Source organism: Pezoporus occidentalis, unplaced genomic scaffold (genome assembly GCF_034315485.1).
Source record: "Pezoporus occidentalis ecotype Australia unplaced genomic scaffold, CSIRO_AGI_Poc_V1 ctg190, whole genome shotgun sequence".
NCBI classification, from domain to species: Eukaryota; Metazoa; Chordata; class Aves; order Psittaciformes; family Psittacidae; genus Pezoporus; species Pezoporus occidentalis.
Genome location: NW_026913749.1, coordinates 1,315,675 through 1,334,715, shown reverse-complemented (window position 1 = coordinate 1,334,715; position 19,041 = coordinate 1,315,675). Strand labels below are relative to the sequence as shown.

Genomic DNA, 19,041 nt, shown 5'->3' with positions numbered 1-19,041 from the left:
CTGAACACAGCTTTAATAATAAAGTGTGGTAATGACAGAACTGGTTAATATCCTTTGATGGAAATAGGAGCTTTTTGTGGCAAGGAACCATTTACTTTGGATTATATCATAAGAAGTTTTTGACTGCAATGAGAAGTCTGGAGACTGGGGAATGGGATTTTCCTTCAGAAGTGAAGGTTTGTGTTACAGCGTATGTGGGCAGTGAATTCCTCTGTCTTCCCTTTCTTTGTTATTCTCTGTTACGCTTCCTACCCTTCTGGTGGGAAACTTTGAAGTGTCAATTTTCAGTATCGATATTTAACGCTGCCCTAATTGGAATGGGCTAAGCAACATTAATCTCCATGCGTGCTCTGTCAGTGCTGGTGGGAAAAGGTTAACAAGTCCATTGGAAGTTAAACTTTCCCCCCCTCCCTCAGGAACTGGGTTTAAGACCTTCACAGGGAAGTGTTTAATGTGTTTTCATTAAGTCAGGTTTTCTTTCTCCTGTTACAGTTCTGCTTTCAGACCTCACTTTGTTCTCAGCATTGACTTTCTCGGGCTGATGAGCTTATGCCCATGCATGGGGCAGGCTGTGGTGGTGCTGCAGGTAACTCCTGGTGTCCCTGCTGTCCTCATCAGTGCCAAGAAAGCATAGAGGGTTTTTAAAGGTGGCAACATCTCTATCACAGTCAGTTCAGTATTCTCTGTGGGTAATTGCTTTGCTATTAGAAAGACTTTTTGGATGCTGGAGAACAGATGTACAATCCCATCTGTTGATCAACCAGGATAGCAAACCTTGTGCAAAAGGAGCCACGTTTAGACATCATGCTTTGTATGATAGGTCATTGGGGTTTTCCTTATTGTAAATCCCAAGGAGTTACAGTGAACCCCCTGCACTGATGCTCAGACCCTATCTGGTTTAGGTTTGAGTCTTGTGTTGTTATTTTGGTGTATGAGACACACACGGCTTCTGCACATCTTGAACGTGGATGCCTGGTGTGTGCCATGGGTTCCTTCTGTGCTTCAGCCTCCTTTGAGCTGGGGACTTCTTTATTTAAACACCTATTTTTATCAGCTTTGCAATCTCCAAAAGCTCAATTTCTTCGTCAGAAAGGGCTGAAATTGGCCAGTGGATTTACACTTGCCACAAGGAGCACGCACGTGGTGATTTTCTTCAGGAAACAAGGCTAAAAATAATAATAATGATTCATAGAAACACTGTGGAAAATACTGGTTTTCTGGTGGATGGAACAGGTAACATCCAATTTTGTATGTTATTAAGCTGCCTCCACATCCTGAGCTCCTGTACAGATGACTTTCTCTGCAAACTGCAATTTAACACAGCGTCATCTTTCAAAGCCAGTGTCTGCTATGGTAAACTGGGGGATGTTATTTTGACAGCGAGGTGCTTGCTTGGCAGTTAATACTGAAGAGAACTTATCTTGGGGCTTCCAATTATGGGTTTTTCTTAGAGATAAAAAGGCCTCTAAGCATCACTGTTTGCCTTTGGGGAAGAGTTCCCTCAAGCTCCCTCAAGCACGTGTGACCTGGACCCATGGAGGTGGGGCAAGGGGGGACCCCGGCTCCTGCACCCTGATGTAGAGTGATGCTGAGCACTGCTGCATGCTTCTGGTTGTAAGGCAGTGCCATGTCCAGGATTGTGGATGCTCCTGTAAGACACTTGCAGACACTGTCCCCAGAAGGTTTGGAGGGACCAAAAGTCAAGGTTTTTGCACGTTGTAATAAAAGGAGCTCCAACAGTTCACCAGATCCAGATGAGAGGCATGAAATTGCCTGATCACATTCCAAGACTTACATTAAATACCCATGTGGTGAGCCGGTGCGGAGGTGCCCGCATTGCCCTGCAGTGCTTATCCCACAGGAGCTGCTGGTGAGAGTCCTGGCTGTGGAAATTCCCATTTGCAATCCCTTCTGGTGCCGTCATGAGATCCATGATTTATCCTTGCTGCTGTTGTTGCTTTCTTCTTTGTTGAGAAGAAAACCCCAAAGAGCGTTAAACTGTGTCTGTGTCTTGGCAACTGGAAGACGCGAACAGATTGTGCCTCAAAAAAATGGCAGAGTTTCAAAATATTGTAATCCGTGAAGAAGAGGCAAGGAAAATAAACTCCCCAAAGTGCAGGCTCTGTTTCGCCAGGAGGAGGAAGGCTTTTAACATTTATTTGGGTTTGGTGTTTTGCTCCCTGCTCCTTCTGCTGACACTGCTCGTGACCCATGGGAGCGTTGGATGCTTGTGCAACCGGCTCTGGTTCACGTTCAACTTAGGTTTGTTTCCAGTAGGTTTGTTTTCATGTTCCCGTTGCTGAGAGCAGGTTCCTGAGGTTCAGGTGCAGCGCATGGGATCGCGCAAGCGAATCCATAAAGGAAAAAAAAAGTCAAAAGGCAAGAACAGAGGAAATCCTCACTTGTTTGTCTTCTGATTTTGGTTGCTGTGTGAATGTCATTGTGGTAGTGTGGATGTATGTCAGGAGATGGCTGGTGAGTGTTAATGGGAATGCAGCTCTGGAGCTAAAGAGGCAGCTCCTGCTTGCATGGGCAAGTCAGTAAATCTCTGTGTATTGATTTCCATGTCCAAAATCAGGATGGAGCTACTGCTTTCTTGTGCCCGTGGTTGTCTTGTTTGCTTGAACTGCGAGAGAATGCAGGCAGGTTGTTGGAGACAGGGATGTCACTGGGATGGCAGACTTGGGCCTTCCCAGAGAAACAGGGGTTTTGTCTGCCTGCACTGCAAGACCTGTGTTTTTGAGGTTCCATTTTTAGCCAAAACATGACAACATCAAGAACACCGGTACCCATTTAGCATCCTGTCAGGTCCGATGTACATTGGCACGGCTTGGGAAAGGGTATCTGGAGCATGTGGCACAGCAGAGCCTGCTTCTCTGTTGTGCCTGCTAGAGACCTTTGTAGTATAAGTGAGAAAACCAGAAGGAAAAGGGGCAAATAACATCTCTGCTAAATAGAAATGCCTCCACTTGTTCTGAGAGCATCACTTACTTCCTTACAGACCAGCTTTTACCTCTTGGGAAAACCAAGACCTATTCTGTATGATTCTGGGTGACCTTCCTTCTTTTATTTGCCTTTTGTTGTGTTGGACTGGAAGCTCCTTGGAGCAGAGAATTGTCTTTTCTTATTTCCTTTTCTTTCCTAAATTTGCAGCTCTGTTGATTTCTGATCCCAACAGCGAGTGTGCACCATGGCTTGCAATAAATGCTTTTCCCACGAGGTATCAGCTGGGTTGCTGCCGCCTGTCTCATCCTGGAATGACTCTTTTCTAAAAGATCCTGTCTTTTGGAGCAGACAAGGCAAAAAGGAAAGATTGGGAAGAGAAAGAATTGTCCATCTGAATTGACTAATTGCTTTGGAAAGGTCATTTTCAGTTCTGGGTGCCTGCACTTTGAACTAGCATCCCTCCAGCACTGGGGTGCACAGACACCTATTGGCATGAGTTTGTGTCAAGAGGAAAAACAAACTCAAACACGTGTAGGTAAAGTTTGAGAGTGTTAGGAATAGAGGGTAAAACTGATGCTTAAAAGAAAGACTGTAATTGATATAAATTGTTAGGTTAAAAATGTTTAATGCCTAAATTAGATGCTTGTGCCTTTTTTGGGGACCAGGGGTTTTATTACACAGGCAGACAGCCAGATGTTTACCTTGGGGTTTTGGTGACATGACTTATGTTTCCAGGTGATTTTACCCATGAATTCAAAACCCCGTGCTGAAATGTGTCTGTATATGTTTAGCCATAAAAAGGTTCTTGTGTTTCTCTAGTCTGCCTGGCTCTTGTGTCTGCCGGCTTGGACCCCCTTTACAGGAGAGCCTGCATTTGAACTACTTCAGAGCTTGAGCTTCGTCCAGCACAGAGAAGCTTGGCTGGTCAGTGTGAACAGAAACAAACAGCTTTGAAGCCTGCAAACTTAATTCTGCTTTAGTTTTTTGCTGGGTTTGCATAACTTTAATGACCAAGAGGTGAAGCATCCATTTAAACAGAATCAGGATCTGATTCTGCACTTTCAGCTTCAAAAAGGTCTTTATTCCTGCCAGGGTTTGCCGTTCTGTATCTGAAATGGTTTAAAATCTAAGGAACGTTTTAAGGGATTCTACGTGGGTAGGGCTGACGAAGGAGAAATACCTTTCACTTTGCATTTTCACATGGCCTGCCTTTGCCAGAGCCCTTGCCTGCTTTCTGTACCAAGTTGGCAGCCAGACCTTGCAGGTCTAAATGAAGCGTTACTGAACAAAGGCACTTTATGTTTTGAACTCTGTGCCCTGAGACAGCACCACCAGCCTGGCCGGGCATTTATGTTAAATAAGGTCAACAAATATAGACAAGCTGTGTTTTGCACATGAAACCAAAACAACCCAACAACAGCAACGGGAAAGCGCCTTTCTTTAATTCTGCCTCTTTCTTGTTTCACAGGCAAGAAGAGAAACCCTGGGCTGAAAATTCCTAAAGAAGCATTCGAGCAACCACAGACAAGCTCCACGTAAGTCTGCAAGCACTAAGGCAGAATGAAAAGAAAACCACGAGCCCCAGCTGCCTTCCAGCCTTTGCGGTGCCTGCGCTGTGAGGGCTTGAGCTTGTAGGTCTGGATAACGGGGACCCTTATGGATAACAGGGACCCTTACGGATAACAGGGACCATTCGCAAGGAACAGGGGCAAAATGCCTGGGTTAATACTGGCATCGTTAGGGAGGATAATAGCTTAACAGTCCTTGTATTTCTGTTGTAGCCCCAGGTATAACCACGGGATCTCAGCCCATCGCCCTAACCCATCACTGCCTGTGGACATGTCTCATGTGCTGCTTAATGATGTGCCCAGGAAAAGGAAAAATCATAATAGGCACCCAATTTTAATTGGTGTGGCACTTTGGCCACCCAGTTTGAATAACATCCATTTGGTCAGGGCATAAAAATGCATCCCCTTCCCTACATACCGAGCCTTGCAAAAGAAATCCCTGTGTTTTTAAGGCCATTTGTGCAACTCCTGCCTGCTTGGCTCTCCTTGCTTCCTTGAGGACTGGCTTTTATTAGCCTGTTAACCCATGCTGTGTGACTTGGGTAATCATTTACAGGGGTTTTAGACCTTTATGCCCGTTTAATCCATTTTTCATACAGGCTGGCAGAGATTTGGTGCTTGCACCTGGCTTGTCTTTCGCAATGAATCTCTCTGGGTTCCTGCATGGGGAAGTTGGATGTGAGAAAAGCCAATTCCAGCAGCTTCCTTCCTGACCCCTTTTTGGGGTGACTTTGTGGATGTTGGCTCTATCTGTTGATCCTGCAAAGCTAGGAGACTGCTTAGGCTGTGAGGGCTGCTGGCCTGAAGGTGTGAGGGGACGGCCATGGAGGTTGTTATTTACCCATTGAGGGAAACAAGATCTTTGTAAGGAACATTTAACATCTTTTCCCTTTTCTCCTTTGCAGGCCACCCAGAGATCTAGACTCCAAAGCTTGCATCTCTATTGGTGAGGAGGTAAGACTAGGAGTTGTGGTGAGAAGAAGACCTCTGGGGACCGGTGACCACCCTGGGCTGGCTGCTCTGGTGCTGGCTGCCTGTGGGATTGCTTAACTTCAGCCCCACAGAAGAAGGCAGATTAATAAACACCAGCTATTAAAAGCTTGAAATGGAAGGCAGTTGCTGGATGAGTAAAAGCTGAGAAGAGTGACCTGCGGGTTGTCACTGCTCTGATGAACGTGTCCCCGAACACCCACCGTTTGCATCCTGTGACTCCTCCATCCCCTTCATGCTTTCCACCTGGGAAATTCCTTCCTTGCCTTATTATTGCAGCCAATCCCCTGGAAATAACAGTCATAAAATGAGGGGATTGCTAACAGCAGACTTTTCTCCTCTATCAGTTCCTTTGCTGATTTAAAGGGATTTAAATAAACGTATTTCCCTTTGGTAATATTGAAGGCCGTCTCATCAGGAGTCTAACTCAGGGTAGATCTTCCTGTCCTGGAAGCAAATCCTTGTGACAGCATGGGAACCAGTCACCTGATGGTCTGAGAAAATAGCAGGGAAGAACAAAACAGCTATTTTGAGAGGAGAAAACAGCACAGCAGCATTCATAAAAGCATTTTAAAGCTAGGCAGTACATGTATTAGGTGTAAAGATAGGCCTTGGCATCGGCGAGTTAATGCATGGAGTGAAATGCTAATCTAGTAGTGGTTTCTAACGCCTGTATCTTGGGATGCTTTCCTTTCATTTTGGATTTTTGTATTTTCCCTGGCATGGAACAGGGGCAGGAAGGTGGAAAGAGTGTGAGATGCCTCTGGAGCAAAATGGTGCAGCACTGAGGCAGGGAAAATGCCTGCTGCTAGAGCAGGCGCCCGCTCCAAGAAAATCATTTCTCCCCTGCAGTCCTAGGGATGGGGAAAGGCTCAGGCACTCCAAAAAGGCTCCATGCACAGAGGCAGAGAGCCCATGTGGGGTGGTGCAAAGAGAAAAGCACTCGTACAACCCAGAGCTCAGCTTGACAGACACAGATATGTGGCTATCTCGGAGGGACTGGCATCCAGTGGTTTGCATTTCCCTAACCATCCAGCCAAGTTGCTTTAGGATGTGCTCCACCAGCCTTTCTACACTCCCCCCTCATCCCTAGGGAAAGCCACTTTCCCTCCTCTCCCTTTGCTGCTAAATTGAAGAGTGGCCTTGAGAGAATCAAAGTGCTTCTTTGGAGAGGGTCTCGTTGAACAGTGGGAGCAGTGTCAGGCAGGCAGAGATGCTTCAATCCCTCCTGTTGCACATAACTGTGAGCCAGGGCTCCTTTTGCAGGCGATGGAGCTGCGAGGGAATGACACAGTAATGCAGTGTGTGGCCCTGCACGCTGTGGCATCCCCAGCCAGCACAGCTGAGGCTGCAGGGTTTATTTCTGCTGTGCCGGCAGAAAGCGATGTGGGATTTGCACCGTGAATCGGTTCATTATAACCGGCGTCTTTCTGTAGGATGATTGACTGATGTGGTCGCGCATTGGGCAAACGGAATGGTTGCGTTTAGGAGCAAAGGCACTTCTTAAACATCCAAAAATAATATGAAGCAAAAAATAGAGCTGCTGCACAATATCGCGGCAGAAGGGAGAAGGGCAGGTTAGGATGCAGGGCTGCAAACAAAGTCACCCTCTGTGTAAGGCCAGGAGAAAGAGATCTCGAACGCTAGAGAAAATAAATCATCCATGGTTTAAAAATGGGGCACAGTCATTGGTATGTGGCCTGTCTGCAGGTCTGCAGAATTAAGCTTTTACAGGCCTCAAAAAACATAGAGATACTTCCGTGATTGTTTGTAGGAGGATAGAAGGAATAAAAGCCTCAAGGTGATTCCTGGGGGTGAATCTGAGGTGGTGTTTTCCATCCCAGCCCTTTGAGGATGAGGAAGCTGAAAGTACTGCAGCTGAAGGGGGTGGAATAAGCACTCGGGTGCTGAGGGGAGCATCCCATCGATGGGATGGTCCTTCCTGCGCCCACGATGCTCAGGATGCTCCTCAATACAGGCTCCCTGCTTGTGCCATTAGGAAGCACATCCTCATCAGAACTCTGCTAATTACCACATTGTAGTTAATCTCCTGGCAGCCTCTGAGGACCATGATTTGTTTCTATCCTCGTGAACACCGATAGGGAGGGGGATGCACAGAAGTGAATTTATTTGCCAAGCAGGGCTAGATTTCAGGGCTCTTTCACTCCTTGCGTAACAGATATGCACAGCAGCCACCTTTGCACTGATGTTTCATTCCCTCACAGAACTTTGAGGTGAAAGCTGATGACCTGGAGCCCATCTCCGAGCTGGGACGAGGTGCATACGGGGTGGTGGAGAAGATGCGGCACATGCCGAGCGGGCAGATCATGGCAGTGAAGGTAGAGTGAGCCTCCGAGGTGCTTTCTGTCTGAGTTGTTGTGCGTGGATGCTCTCATTGGTGCACATGTCTAATGTCGCTTGTTCTGATGCATGCCTTTACTGAGATTTACTGCTTTCCTTATGAAATCCTCTTTCTGCACAGGGGTAAAGAGTGATGAGGTAGATTTGGGCCATTTAACCAAGAAAAGGGGTGTGTTTTAACCGCATGATGCTCCGTGTGTTTCCAGCGTTGCAGTGCATGCACCTATGTCTACAATATTCCTGTTTTCACTAGGACTTTACAAGCTATTTGCCATCATTTTGTAAATGTACATATTTTCTAATGCAGATTCAGGGCTCTGCACATTAACTGTAATGGTACAGAATAGCGTACTATAAATTTAATTGCTTAAGTTAATTTTCTTTCCCTGGGAGACAGGGAAATGCCCATTTTCCAAAGCTAAGGGGTCTGGGTGCAGGGCTGGAGCCGTCTCTCATGCAGTAGACATCACCCAAGTCTGTTGATGTAAATAGATGTCCAAAGCATCTCTGAAAGTCACAGGCTTCACCAGCCTAGAAGCTGATTCCTGCGCATTTCTCCTCTCCCAAGCCACAGTGACTTTTGGCTGTTGCAAAGAGTGGTGTTTGCAGGGAAGAGCAAAATCACCTGCAGTTCGGGCTGAGAGGTGTCAAAAAGGGTAACACAAAGAGGTGTGCTAAAAGAGTAAAGGAGTGATGTCAAGGCACAGCATGGGTATGGCTGTGGCATGGAGGTGCTCACAGCCGATGCTAAACTGCTTCGTCTTCCAGCGGATCCGAGCCACAGTGAACAGCCAGGAGCAGAAGAGGTTACTGATGGACCTGGATATCTCCATGAGGACGGTAGATTGCCCCTTCACTGTCACCTTTTACGGGGCACTTTTCCGAGAGGTATGGCATCCTGGAGATCAGCTGTGCTGCCCCTGGGAGACTGGAGCTGCTCCCAGGCTCTGAATTCCCATGCCTAAACTCCCCACCAAGTGCCAGGGGTTTAATCTCCATCTATATGTGGTGCAATATGGATTTGCTTAGTCCTGGCCTAAGGATCTGTCACATGCAGTTACTTCGTGCTGAGCAAAGAGAGAAGTAGTCCCATGTGAGGAAGAGGCAGCCAAGCCCTAGTGCCAAGCATGTCTGAGATCCCTGTGCTGAGATGTTGGGGCTTGGTGGTGAGTTTGAGTGATGGGGATGGCCGGTGCTGAGGACACCAACACACAGCCTGGTCCATTAGTGTTAATGTTGTCCTGACTTGCAATGTGAAAGCCACATGGAGGAAAAATAGACAAGATGTATTGAGGAGCTTTAAGCATAGCTCTGCAGAGCTGAACTTGTCCTGTCTGAGCAATTGCAGTGACTTGAACATATAGGAGCCTCAGTCCCGATAACTTTCTGGGCTCCTAAATCACTTCACTACCTCTAAATGGTAATGAAGGTGAACAGCACTTAATTCCAGCTGGAGGAGAGGGGAAGAGAAAGCCCAGTAGAGTTTTACTGAGTGAGTTTTAAAAGACAGGGAAAAGGCAAACAGGCCAGCAAAGGGCAAGTGCCAAAGGAGACCTTTACACGTGAAAGGAAAGGATGCTTCATTCCAGTAAGCAGCTGTTCACTTGCTTTATCCTCCAGGGGGATGTGTGGATTTGCATGGAGCTGATGGATACCTCACTGGACAAATTCTACAAACATGTCATTGACAAAGGCCTGACGATTCCTGAGGACATCCTAGGGAAAATAGCTGTCTCTGTGAGTATTAGTTATTAGTATTAGCTGTGGGATTAGTGTCTCTGTGAAGAGGAAGGGAAAGGGTGTTTATCTTCTAAGCCAAGTTCTATATGACCCAAGCTCCCTGCTGTATTTGCATCAGGAAGAGCATGGTCCATGGGCCAGCCCATGTGGGCATTCCTAGCTGGTTTCTAGCATCTGGTCCTGTGGTGATGGTTTGTATAAGCCATGAGTAAGCCAGAGTGTGCCTATAGACATAATTGAGAGGTGGCACAGCATTAGGTGTGGGAGGGCCCTGCAGCTCTTTTGCCTTCTCATTAGGGTCCTGGGAGATTCCTGGGTACCCATCATCACCTCAAGCTGCTGTGATGGTGCAGGACTTGCAGGAGATGTAATTCCTTTCCTCCAAGCAGGTCTGGTGAGGATGGGGTGGGTGATGCCCAATAGCGTTTCCTCCTCCTCATGGTGCTGCCAGCTGTGATTCACTCCAGATTTGTTGTTTCAGATCGTAAAAGCACTAGAACATCTACACAGTAAGCTCTCCGTGATCCACAGAGGTAAGAGCCAAGCACACAGCCATGACCATGCTGGTGTCTGTCTGCGCTGCGCCATGTGCTTGCAGCCTTGCAGGGGCTGGGTTGTGCCCAGGCACAGGGCTCCCAAAATACCTAAGAGAAAATGGGCTTTTGGCAGCAAAAATATTCCCCAGCACCTCATGAGTAGCAAAACCTACTCAGAGGAAGTATCAGCTGTGTTTGCTCTTTGAAAACTCCATGCTGGTTCCCATGTTTTCCCTGATGGTGCAGGCAGAGAATGGGCTCTTTCCCCCCGGGTTGCATTTCCTTAATGCACAGTCTAAATCCACGGTCTGCTTTAGCACCTCTGCAATATTAAACCATACTTCTCACCTTGGTGGGCTTTGGATCAGGTTTGAGAAGGCTTCTCCCCTAGCTTGATGGCTCCATGTTGATGTGCAGTGGGAGATGCCAGAGTGATGCCTCATGTAGGGATCTAACCATCCTCATCCCCTTCTGTGAGCTTCCCTAAGCACTGGTGGGGCAGAAGAGCGTGGTACCTAAAGTAGCCTCAAGTGAAGTCGTAAATACTCTCCTAAAACTCTTCTGACGTTTTCCCCTCTAAAGCATCTCAAAGATGCTGTGAACACTCTTAGCAAGAAACCAATTTGCAGTGTTGCTGCTTGACACCTTTAGTTTGAAAGGGTCATTTTCGATGTCATGTGGCGGAAAAAGCCCTCTCTGGAGAGTGTGACTGCCGGGGAGAGGAGCATCTGAAGGAGCAGAGTTCAGCTCTATCCTGCAGACACCTACTGTACATTCTGCGTGTGGCTGGGGGTTGTTTCTGCCTTCCGTATCCTTGACAGTAGGTGGGAAATGCTGCTCGGTTTCTGGATTTCTGTTTACTTGTTTGATTTCCACTGAAAATTGTCGTATTTCAGCATAGTAACAGATGGGTGAGGAGCTCAGCAACCTGAGGCTTTTGAATGCAAAATGCTGATTAGAGAGCAGATGTTAATGAACTATAAATCATCCAGTTGGAATAGGCAGGTCTCAAAAGCAGATTCAGATGGTGTTTCAGCACTGCTATTTAATAGTCTATCCCATGTAGACAGAGGACCCTCTTGCGGAAGAGACCTCTTATCCCTGGGTGGCAACAGGGGAAGGATTGCTGCCTTTTGAGGATCAGTGCTGGGATAAGAGAAGAGAGTGCTACCTGCACTGTGCTGAGATTTCCTCTGGTATTAGCCTCACAGGGAGTGACTGCCTGCTGTGCAGGAGAGCACCTCCATGCTCTCATGGATATCAGAGAGCTTCTTCCTAAGCCCTAATTTCCCTTTCTGTTGGTGATTTTAACTGCCTTCATGAGCGTGATGCAAGTGTGAACGCACCAAGGATTATAAGGCCGTGATGGGAAGCGGATAAATCTGGCAGTAATAAATAGATGAGACACTGGCCTGATTTCCATAAGGTGTGGAGCACCCACACGCCTGCTGCTGTTCACACTGCCTGCAAGCTTGGTATCCTTAAAATTAGAGGCCACTTCTGAAATCTTGATCCTTGTCTTATTTTACTGCTCCCTCCTTCCCCGCTGCTCCTGTTCACCCTTTCCTGGCCATTCCTCATCCTTTCCCTATGGGTTTTTCCTTGGACCACATCCACCTGGGGACTTGCCAGAGCTCCAGACATCCCCTGCAGATGCCCTCAGCCCCGATGAGCTGTTCCCCTGCAAACATGGGATATATCCATGGGGTATGCAGGATGGTTACGTGCAGGGGTACCTCCTGCTTCCCCAGATCAGAGAGAGGAGTCTGCAAGGGAAGGGCCACTTGCAGAACATATGACAGGCCATGAGACTGTCACCTGAACTTGCAGTATCCGCAGCCAGTGGGTTCCTGGCGTGCCCAGAGCGCAGGGCTTTGCCTGGACACCTTTGGTGCCCTCTGCTGCTAGGAAGCTCTCTGGCTTGTTTTGGCTTGGCACAGCCACCCGTGCGTGACAGTGACTGTGGTATGTGTTCCTTCTTGCAGATGTAAAGCCCTCTAACGTGTTGATCAATACGCAGGGGCAGGTGAAAATGTGCGATTTTGGCATTAGCGGTTACCTCGTCGACTCGGTTGCTAAAACCATGGATGCAGGATGCAAACCCTACATGGCTGTAAGTTGAGCTGCGTGTGAGGGCTGAGGAACATGAGCCTGGGCATCGGGTCATCCGAAAGGGGGAAGGATCAGTCCCCGGCATGTGTTCTGGGGACTTGTTTTGGAAGATGAATCCCTGAAGTTACTCATAAAGGGGCAGAGAGGAGAGGCAGATCTCCTGGGTCAGATCATATCTCCTGGGCACAGCTTCTTGCTGCCTTATCATGTCCCGGTGACCTTGGGGAAGGCTCTGTAATTACTCTGTGCTGCATTTTTGCTGTTTGCCCTGTGGGGACAATAGTACTTTCCATCGGGGAGGAAAAGCAGTCCCCAGGGATTGGGTTCCTCAGACTCCTCCTGGGAGCTGCTGTTCAGGGTTCACCCTCTGTGCAGCACTTGCACAGGGTGAAAACAGGGCAGGAGAACTGGGGCTTGCTCCCTGTTCCCTGAGCTCCAACACCTCAATCCCTGGAGCAGGTGCCATCTGCTTCTGGTGACCCGTTTCACCATGGCACTAGATCTGGCCCCATCACGACCAAGGGAGCAAGCTGGTGGCATGGGCCAGGTGTGGTCCTGGTCTGTCACCCTCAGAGACCCATCTGTGGTCGGTGAGCCCTGGGCGATGGCATTGCACTGGTGCCATCCCTGTTCCTCAGCCACCTTTGCCTCTGTTCACAGCCTGAAAGAATTAACCCGGAGCTGAACCAGAAGGGTTACAGCGTCAAATCTGATATCTGGAGCCTGGGGATCACAATGGTAGGGTGACCTGGAGGCTCACAGTGAAGCCAAAAGGGTTCGATGTTGCTTTTGGGTTCATTTTCCTCCCCATACCCCCCCTAACACTGGCATCGGTTCCCTGGGAAGGTGATGGGGTGGGAATGGGAAACAAGCTTTCCACAGGGTTGGAAGGGAGCAGGATGGAGCGCCGTCTTCGGCTGTGCCTGTGGGGTGCCACTGGTGGGGACAGCCCTGATGTGGTGGCGATGGGCTGCCGGGAGATGGCAGCATGGGCTAAGGCGAAGGCGCCTGTCGCCTTGGAGCAGGTTGGCTTTCAAAGCACAGAAAAACACTCCCAACACTTTGCAATTAGCAGAGTCCCCCTCAGAAGAGGAGGGATGGGTGGCATCTCCCACGCAGCGTTTAGGGGGAATCCATCTGCTTGCAAAGCCATTTGAAAGCACAGTTATCCTTTGAGATGTGGCATTGGTTTTAACTTCAAACCTTTCCCAAGCCTAACAGCAGAGTATTGCATACGGAGACTGATGGGTCTCCTCCACCCTGTCCCGTATGGAAGAGGTTAAACAAGATGTGGTGGCCAAGTGGGGTGAGGAAACACCATGTGTTTGTGCCTGTATAACAAACCCACGATGGGCACATGGGGAATGTATGGGGAAGGAGGGCGAGATGCTGTGGGGTGAGGCTTGGCTGTGTCTCCGCAGATCGAGCTGGCCATCCTGCGCTTTCCCTACGACTCCTGGGGGACGCCATTCCAGCAGCTCAAGCAGGTGGTGGAGGAGCCATCGCCGCAGCTCCCGGCGGAGAAGTTCTCAGCGGAGTTCGTCGATTTTACCTCTCAATGGTAAAGTGCTCCCTTGCCCTTACCCAGCCTTGCCCTGCGCTCCTTTGCCAGGCTGGGGGGCGGATGTGGTGCCTCCGGCATCCCTGTCCCCACAGGCACCCCCTTAGGGTACAACCCAAGCTTTTGATCAAAGCATCCTCCCCAGGGGAAGGGATGGACCTTCATGTCCCCACTGATCCATGAGGGACAGGCTGGGGCTTGGTGCTGTGCCTTTGCCAGAGCACTGGTGATGGTGGCTGTGGGCATCTTCCCTGCTTGAGGTGATAAAGGACAGGCCTGGAGGGGACATAGAGGAGGAAGGGGTTTAGGAGTCTTTCTCAATCCATTTGCCATCAGCATGGGGTGTCTGCGGCCGGGCTGGCAGCATGGACAATGCAGGCATGGAGGTCTGATGGATCCCTCATATCCCATGGCTGGTGCAGGGACAGGAGTAGGACACAGGATGGCTGCGTCCTCTTGCTCCCACGGGATACACAGCTCTAAGGGCAGAGTTAGCCCCATGGTGGCCCCCGTTAGCAGCTACCAGGGCCCTCCGGCTGCTGCGCTGCTCGCCATGGGACTCAGAGCTGGAAGCAGCGGGAGAGTTTGGCTGCGGCGTAGGAAAAGGGCTGGAGCAGATGCGTGCTGTCTGGAGGTTGCGAGCGCTGCATGGAAGCACAGGCTCTCCCAGCGCCCGAGGAGGCTCGCAGCTGCCCTCGTCCTACGGTTCAGCAGAGAGCTGGCAGCGGCCCCGCGGCTCCTGACTGCTTCTCCCTGCAGCTTCCCTGGAAACCGCCTGGGAGGCGCTTCTATTTTCCAGGCGCTGCGGTGCCATCCGTGGCTTGCCAAGTTGGCAGGTGGATGGGGGGGTTGCGTGGTGGCCAGGGGAGGACGGCACATCCACAAACACAGAGACATGTGAGACTGCTCCCGAGCCGCCAGCATCAGGGCACCCAGCCCGGATGGCTCTGCTGCGACCCAGGAAGGGGATTATCAGCCACTCCTGCCCCAGGACGTGCGGATTCCTTGGAGTCTTGTTCAAACGTGTCTTTGAGGTCCTTGTGATGAGCCGCACGTTGACCTGCGCTGGGGAATACCTGCCCGTGCCCACACTGCTCTGTGTCTGCGCGAGGTGGGAGCTTGGAAAAAACCCTCTCTCAAAATGCCTGCTGTTTTTCTGCGAGGCCCACGCTGTGATTTTGGACCAGCTGCCTTTCTCCCGTGCTGCTGGCTCACTGCTTGTTATTGCAAAGCCGCCTGTTTGTGCCAGGCAGGCTGTTGTTCCCCACTGAATGTTTTGCTTCTGCAAGCACGGCGTCTTGCAGCTATAGCCGTGGGCTGATTTAGGAGTAAGATATCGTGATGGCTGCAGTGAGAATGACCCCGCTGTCATCTTGAAAGCCTTAGGGAGCGTGTGGAGGCTCCTCTCCTTGGAAATCCCATCCTGAAGGATCACTGAAGATCCCTTGGCACCAGTGGAGTGGCATGGGCTTGGAAAAGTGAATTTTGGCTGCAGTTTTGTGTCATGGGAGTCTGAGAGTTTCGTCTGATGCTGATCAAGGTCACATCAACTCAGTGTGCTGTGGTCGGCCTGGCTTAGGTCTTCTCAGTCTCAGGAGGTCACAGAGTGAATCATAGCCACTGGGGCAGCAAAAGTCTGATTACCTGTAGCCACTGCAGGGAAGTTCCCTGGACAGCTGAGTCAGGATCACATCCAAATAGGGCTCCTCATTCCTGAAGATTTATATTGATTTCAGTAACTTGTCACCAGATTTCCTGGTATTAGTAACCTGGAAGCAAGTGTTTTTGTTTGTAGAGGGTCTAAATTAAGAGGATTATCCCCGAATCCTGCTTGTGGACACACCTAACCTTCAAATTCACCTTAGCATCGCGGCTTGGGCCGCTTTTGAGCTCAGAGGATGTGACACATCCCGTACCTTCGGCTCGGCGCTATTGGCACGTATCGTTACTAGGTTCCTCTGTTCATTCACAACATGACACTAAACACGAGCCCGCTCCACACAGCAAGCAGGAAATATCTATTCAGTGTGTGTCCTCTGCTTCCTCTGGGCTCCGGCAAATCCCAGCAGAGGAGCGACTTATCACCGCCGAGGTTCTCACTTTTGTTGTGCTCAGTGTGACACCTTTTCCCCGCCACCGACGTGTACGTGTGTGAAGATCTTTTCAAGTCGCTCCAAGTGTCTTTCCCCTAAATACACTGACAGGAAGCGAGCAGAGATTACGTCCTGTCTTTTAAAAGCTATTTTCTGCTGGAGGGGAACCAAAATAACTCCCAGCTACAACCCTCCAGAGCCATCTGTTGTAGGAGAGGAGAAAAAAAGGATGTCCCATGTAACCGTCCCCGCTGATAACAGCGCAGCGATAAACAAACAGTTGTACACGTGCTTTGGAGCCACTCGGTCACCACTCCCAATCAGTGGTTGGAGGCTGTATCATGCCCTTAGTTGCTGGCCTACTGGATAGCACCCAAAAACCCCAATTGCACCTGGCCCCCAGCAACAGGCAGTGCCTTAACTGGTGCATATGGTGTCCCTGGATCTCTTGTTTGACCTTGAGCTCGCTGCACTTGTGTGTATGATACGGTCCTGTGTGCAGGCTGTAGGTGTCCTCAAGACCTAAGCTGTTCACTTAACATACAGATGAGTAGTTGGGCTTACTCTACAAGGACTTGAAACCTTGCTTTTGCCATGGTATAATATTATGGCTGCACTTAAACTGCATACTGAATGTAACACTTAATGTTTTTCTTCTTTTGTTTTGTCTCATTAAAGCTTGAAGAAGAATTCCAAAGAGCGGCCAACATACCCAGAGCTTATGGTGAGTGTGCCTGCATTAAGCAGCGTGTTGATTCGGAGCTGAGATGGGTTACAATGAGATGCTGAAGACAGGGTTTCTAATAGTGACTGGTGATTTGGGATGCTTAGCATCTCCTTTTTCCATAACAGATGAGAGAATCATGGCGCTTCGGGGGCTTGGGGGGATGACTGCGAATCAGAGATGCCCTTTGAAATCTCATTCAGGTGCTATTCCAGTCAGATCAAGGGATTAAAATATGTTAAAGCAGTTAACAAATGTGCTAAGGGACAAGAGTGAGGGTGTGCAGAATCAGTTAGTGAGGATAAAATCATCTGTGTGATGGGTTCAGACGCCCAAGTGAAATGCATGCACCATGGATGCTCCACGTGGGCTGCAGGAGCTGAGTAGCCTGCTAGGCTTCACTGTTGTGGTGCCTTGGAGAGGAGACCTTTTGGACAGAGTAATTCCTGGATATTAGGGACAGAGACGAGTCTGTGACTAATAATTCCGGTTATTGAATTTCATCTGCTGCTTGGATACTGTTTGCTGTATGGACAGAGGAATAACTAAGGAAGAAGATGCTGATAAAGGCTTACAACAGGGGGAAATGTAAAGGCAGTGCAGGGCTTTGAGGTCAGATGCACTTAACTGCTGATGAACTCACAGCAGTGCAGACACTGGTGTACACTCAGCCAGAGCTCTGGGCTGGAGCTGGCAAGACCAGGGTCTGTGGTGAGATTGTTCTGCTGGAGATCCAAGGTTTCATGGCCTCTTTCTCTCTCCCAACTTTCTGGTATTGATCCTGGTGTTCCCAGTTGCCAGCAAAAAGCAGGACAGTTTAGGAAGTCAGTGTTTCACTCCCTAGGCATCTAGTCTGTTTTTTATCCCTACCTGATACACAGCTTGCTAAAGGCAGGAAGGTGTCTACCTGTGATTTCTAAAGATCCTGACCCAAATGCTTGCCTGTCTGTATCTGCCCACCCCATCCAGTGCCACTGGGAAGATCTCCTGGGTTAAGGATGGAAGCTGCTGCAGAATTCCCTCAGGCATTGGTGTCTCGTGCCCCATAACTCACAGGACATACATCATGTCATCCAAGGGGTCAGCCTTATTGCTGCCTCTCTGCCCTGAGGTGTTGGGCCCTATGTGATGTGAAGGTGCCAGGGTTTAAGGTGCTCTCTAGCTGCAAGACACACTGGAAATCCATGTGCTTTCTGCATGTGGTTGTAAGCAATGAATAATTCCTGTGGCATTTCTTGCTGGGCCCTGTAATGCAATCAGACTATATATAGATCTGATTTACACACAGTTTGCCCAAATACTGGTTTCAAACAAAGGGAGGCCCGAGGTTTATGGCTCCTTTTTTTTAATTTTTGCCCTTTTTTTTCATTATTATTGAATAAATACGTATATATTTTAAGCAAATTTCTGAAGTTTGCCAAATGGCCTTTTATCAAGAAGGTTCACCGGAGCAGCTCCGTCTGTTGCAGCATTAATACCCGTTGGCAAGCGAGTGCATTTCTATTGAATTAGGTTCTTGGATCACCTCTCCCGAGTATCTCAATGCTGTGGTATTTTATGGCTGACATGAATGTTGTGAGGTCCTGTGGTTGAGGGTTGCTGTTTTGTTGGGTTTTTTTTTCTCCCTCCTCTCTCCCTTACGGCATTAAGTTGCGGTACTGGATTGGACTTGTCATTTAGACCAAGGCTGCTCCCTTGCTTTCCTGTGGAATTGAGGTTTCTCATGGAAAATATGACTCTGTTCTATCTTGAGCATCAGGAAAACTGATAGGGAGGCTTAATTTCATTTTAAAACCCATTTCCCCAGGTGAAGTAGAGCATGAAACTACTGCAGGACCGGTGGTCTGCACATTAAATAGGGCACATTGACCTGGCACAGGGTGTTTAGTGCTGTGACCAGGCTCAGTCGTTGCAAAGGGGTTGGGTTCACTGAGAGACAGGGCTGTAGGCCACCACTAACACCCATGTCATGCTTGTGGGTGCTTCCAGACTGTGGTAGCTCTGCCTTGGGTGCGATTTAGCTGGGATGTGGAAGCAGTGGCATCGCGCTGGGATAATAACACAGCAGGCCATTTGGGCCATCTCTACGAGAGTCATTCAGGACACTTGAATTCCCGTGACTGTCTGACCCAGGGAGACCTTAAATTATGTCTGGATCCTTGCCTCAACCCGTTCCAGCTCTGTTTCCCACATAATTGTGCTTCCTCTTCCTTGCTGGTGTGTCTTTGGGTCGCTTCCCAGCTGCTCAGAGCTGCCTTTTGTTATTCACTGGATAACTTTCCACTCAAGCCCACCTTGGAAAATCTCTTTTCTTTGCTCTTCTCCCTCCACTTGGCCACTGCCATAGGTGATCATTGGAATAGCCAATGCTTAGGGACCGAGGTGAGGTGCAGCTTTGAAAAACACTGGA

General features: G+C 49.1%; 1 protein-coding gene and 1 long non-coding RNA gene across 4 annotated transcripts in view; both read left to right on the top strand.

Moving 5' to 3' along the window:
- LOC134162728 (uncharacterized) overlaps positions 1 to 19,041 on the top strand; it is a 225,833-nt gene that overhangs the window by 23,609 nt on the left and 183,183 nt on the right. The window lies entirely within an intron of this gene.
- The window catches only part of MAP2K6 (mitogen-activated protein kinase kinase 6), a 54,642-nt gene that overhangs the window by 18,441 nt on the left and 17,160 nt on the right, over positions 1 to 19,041 (top strand). For all 3 annotated transcript variants that reach the window (XM_062616918.1, XM_062616917.1, XM_062616916.1), the window contains exons 2-11: positions 4,415 to 4,481; positions 5,420 to 5,468; positions 7,730 to 7,843; positions 8,634 to 8,753; positions 9,486 to 9,602; positions 10,087 to 10,138; positions 12,127 to 12,254; positions 12,914 to 12,991; positions 13,675 to 13,814; positions 16,586 to 16,631. In XM_062616918.1, the coding sequence (XP_062472902.1) occupies positions 4,415 to 4,481; positions 5,420 to 5,468; positions 7,730 to 7,843; positions 8,634 to 8,753; positions 9,486 to 9,602; positions 10,087 to 10,138; positions 12,127 to 12,254; positions 12,914 to 12,991; positions 13,675 to 13,814; positions 16,586 to 16,631 (911 nt within the window). The remainder of the gene's footprint in view (positions 1 to 4,414; positions 4,482 to 5,419; positions 5,469 to 7,729; positions 7,844 to 8,633; positions 8,754 to 9,485; positions 9,603 to 10,086; positions 10,139 to 12,126; positions 12,255 to 12,913; positions 12,992 to 13,674; positions 13,815 to 16,585; positions 16,632 to 19,041) is intronic.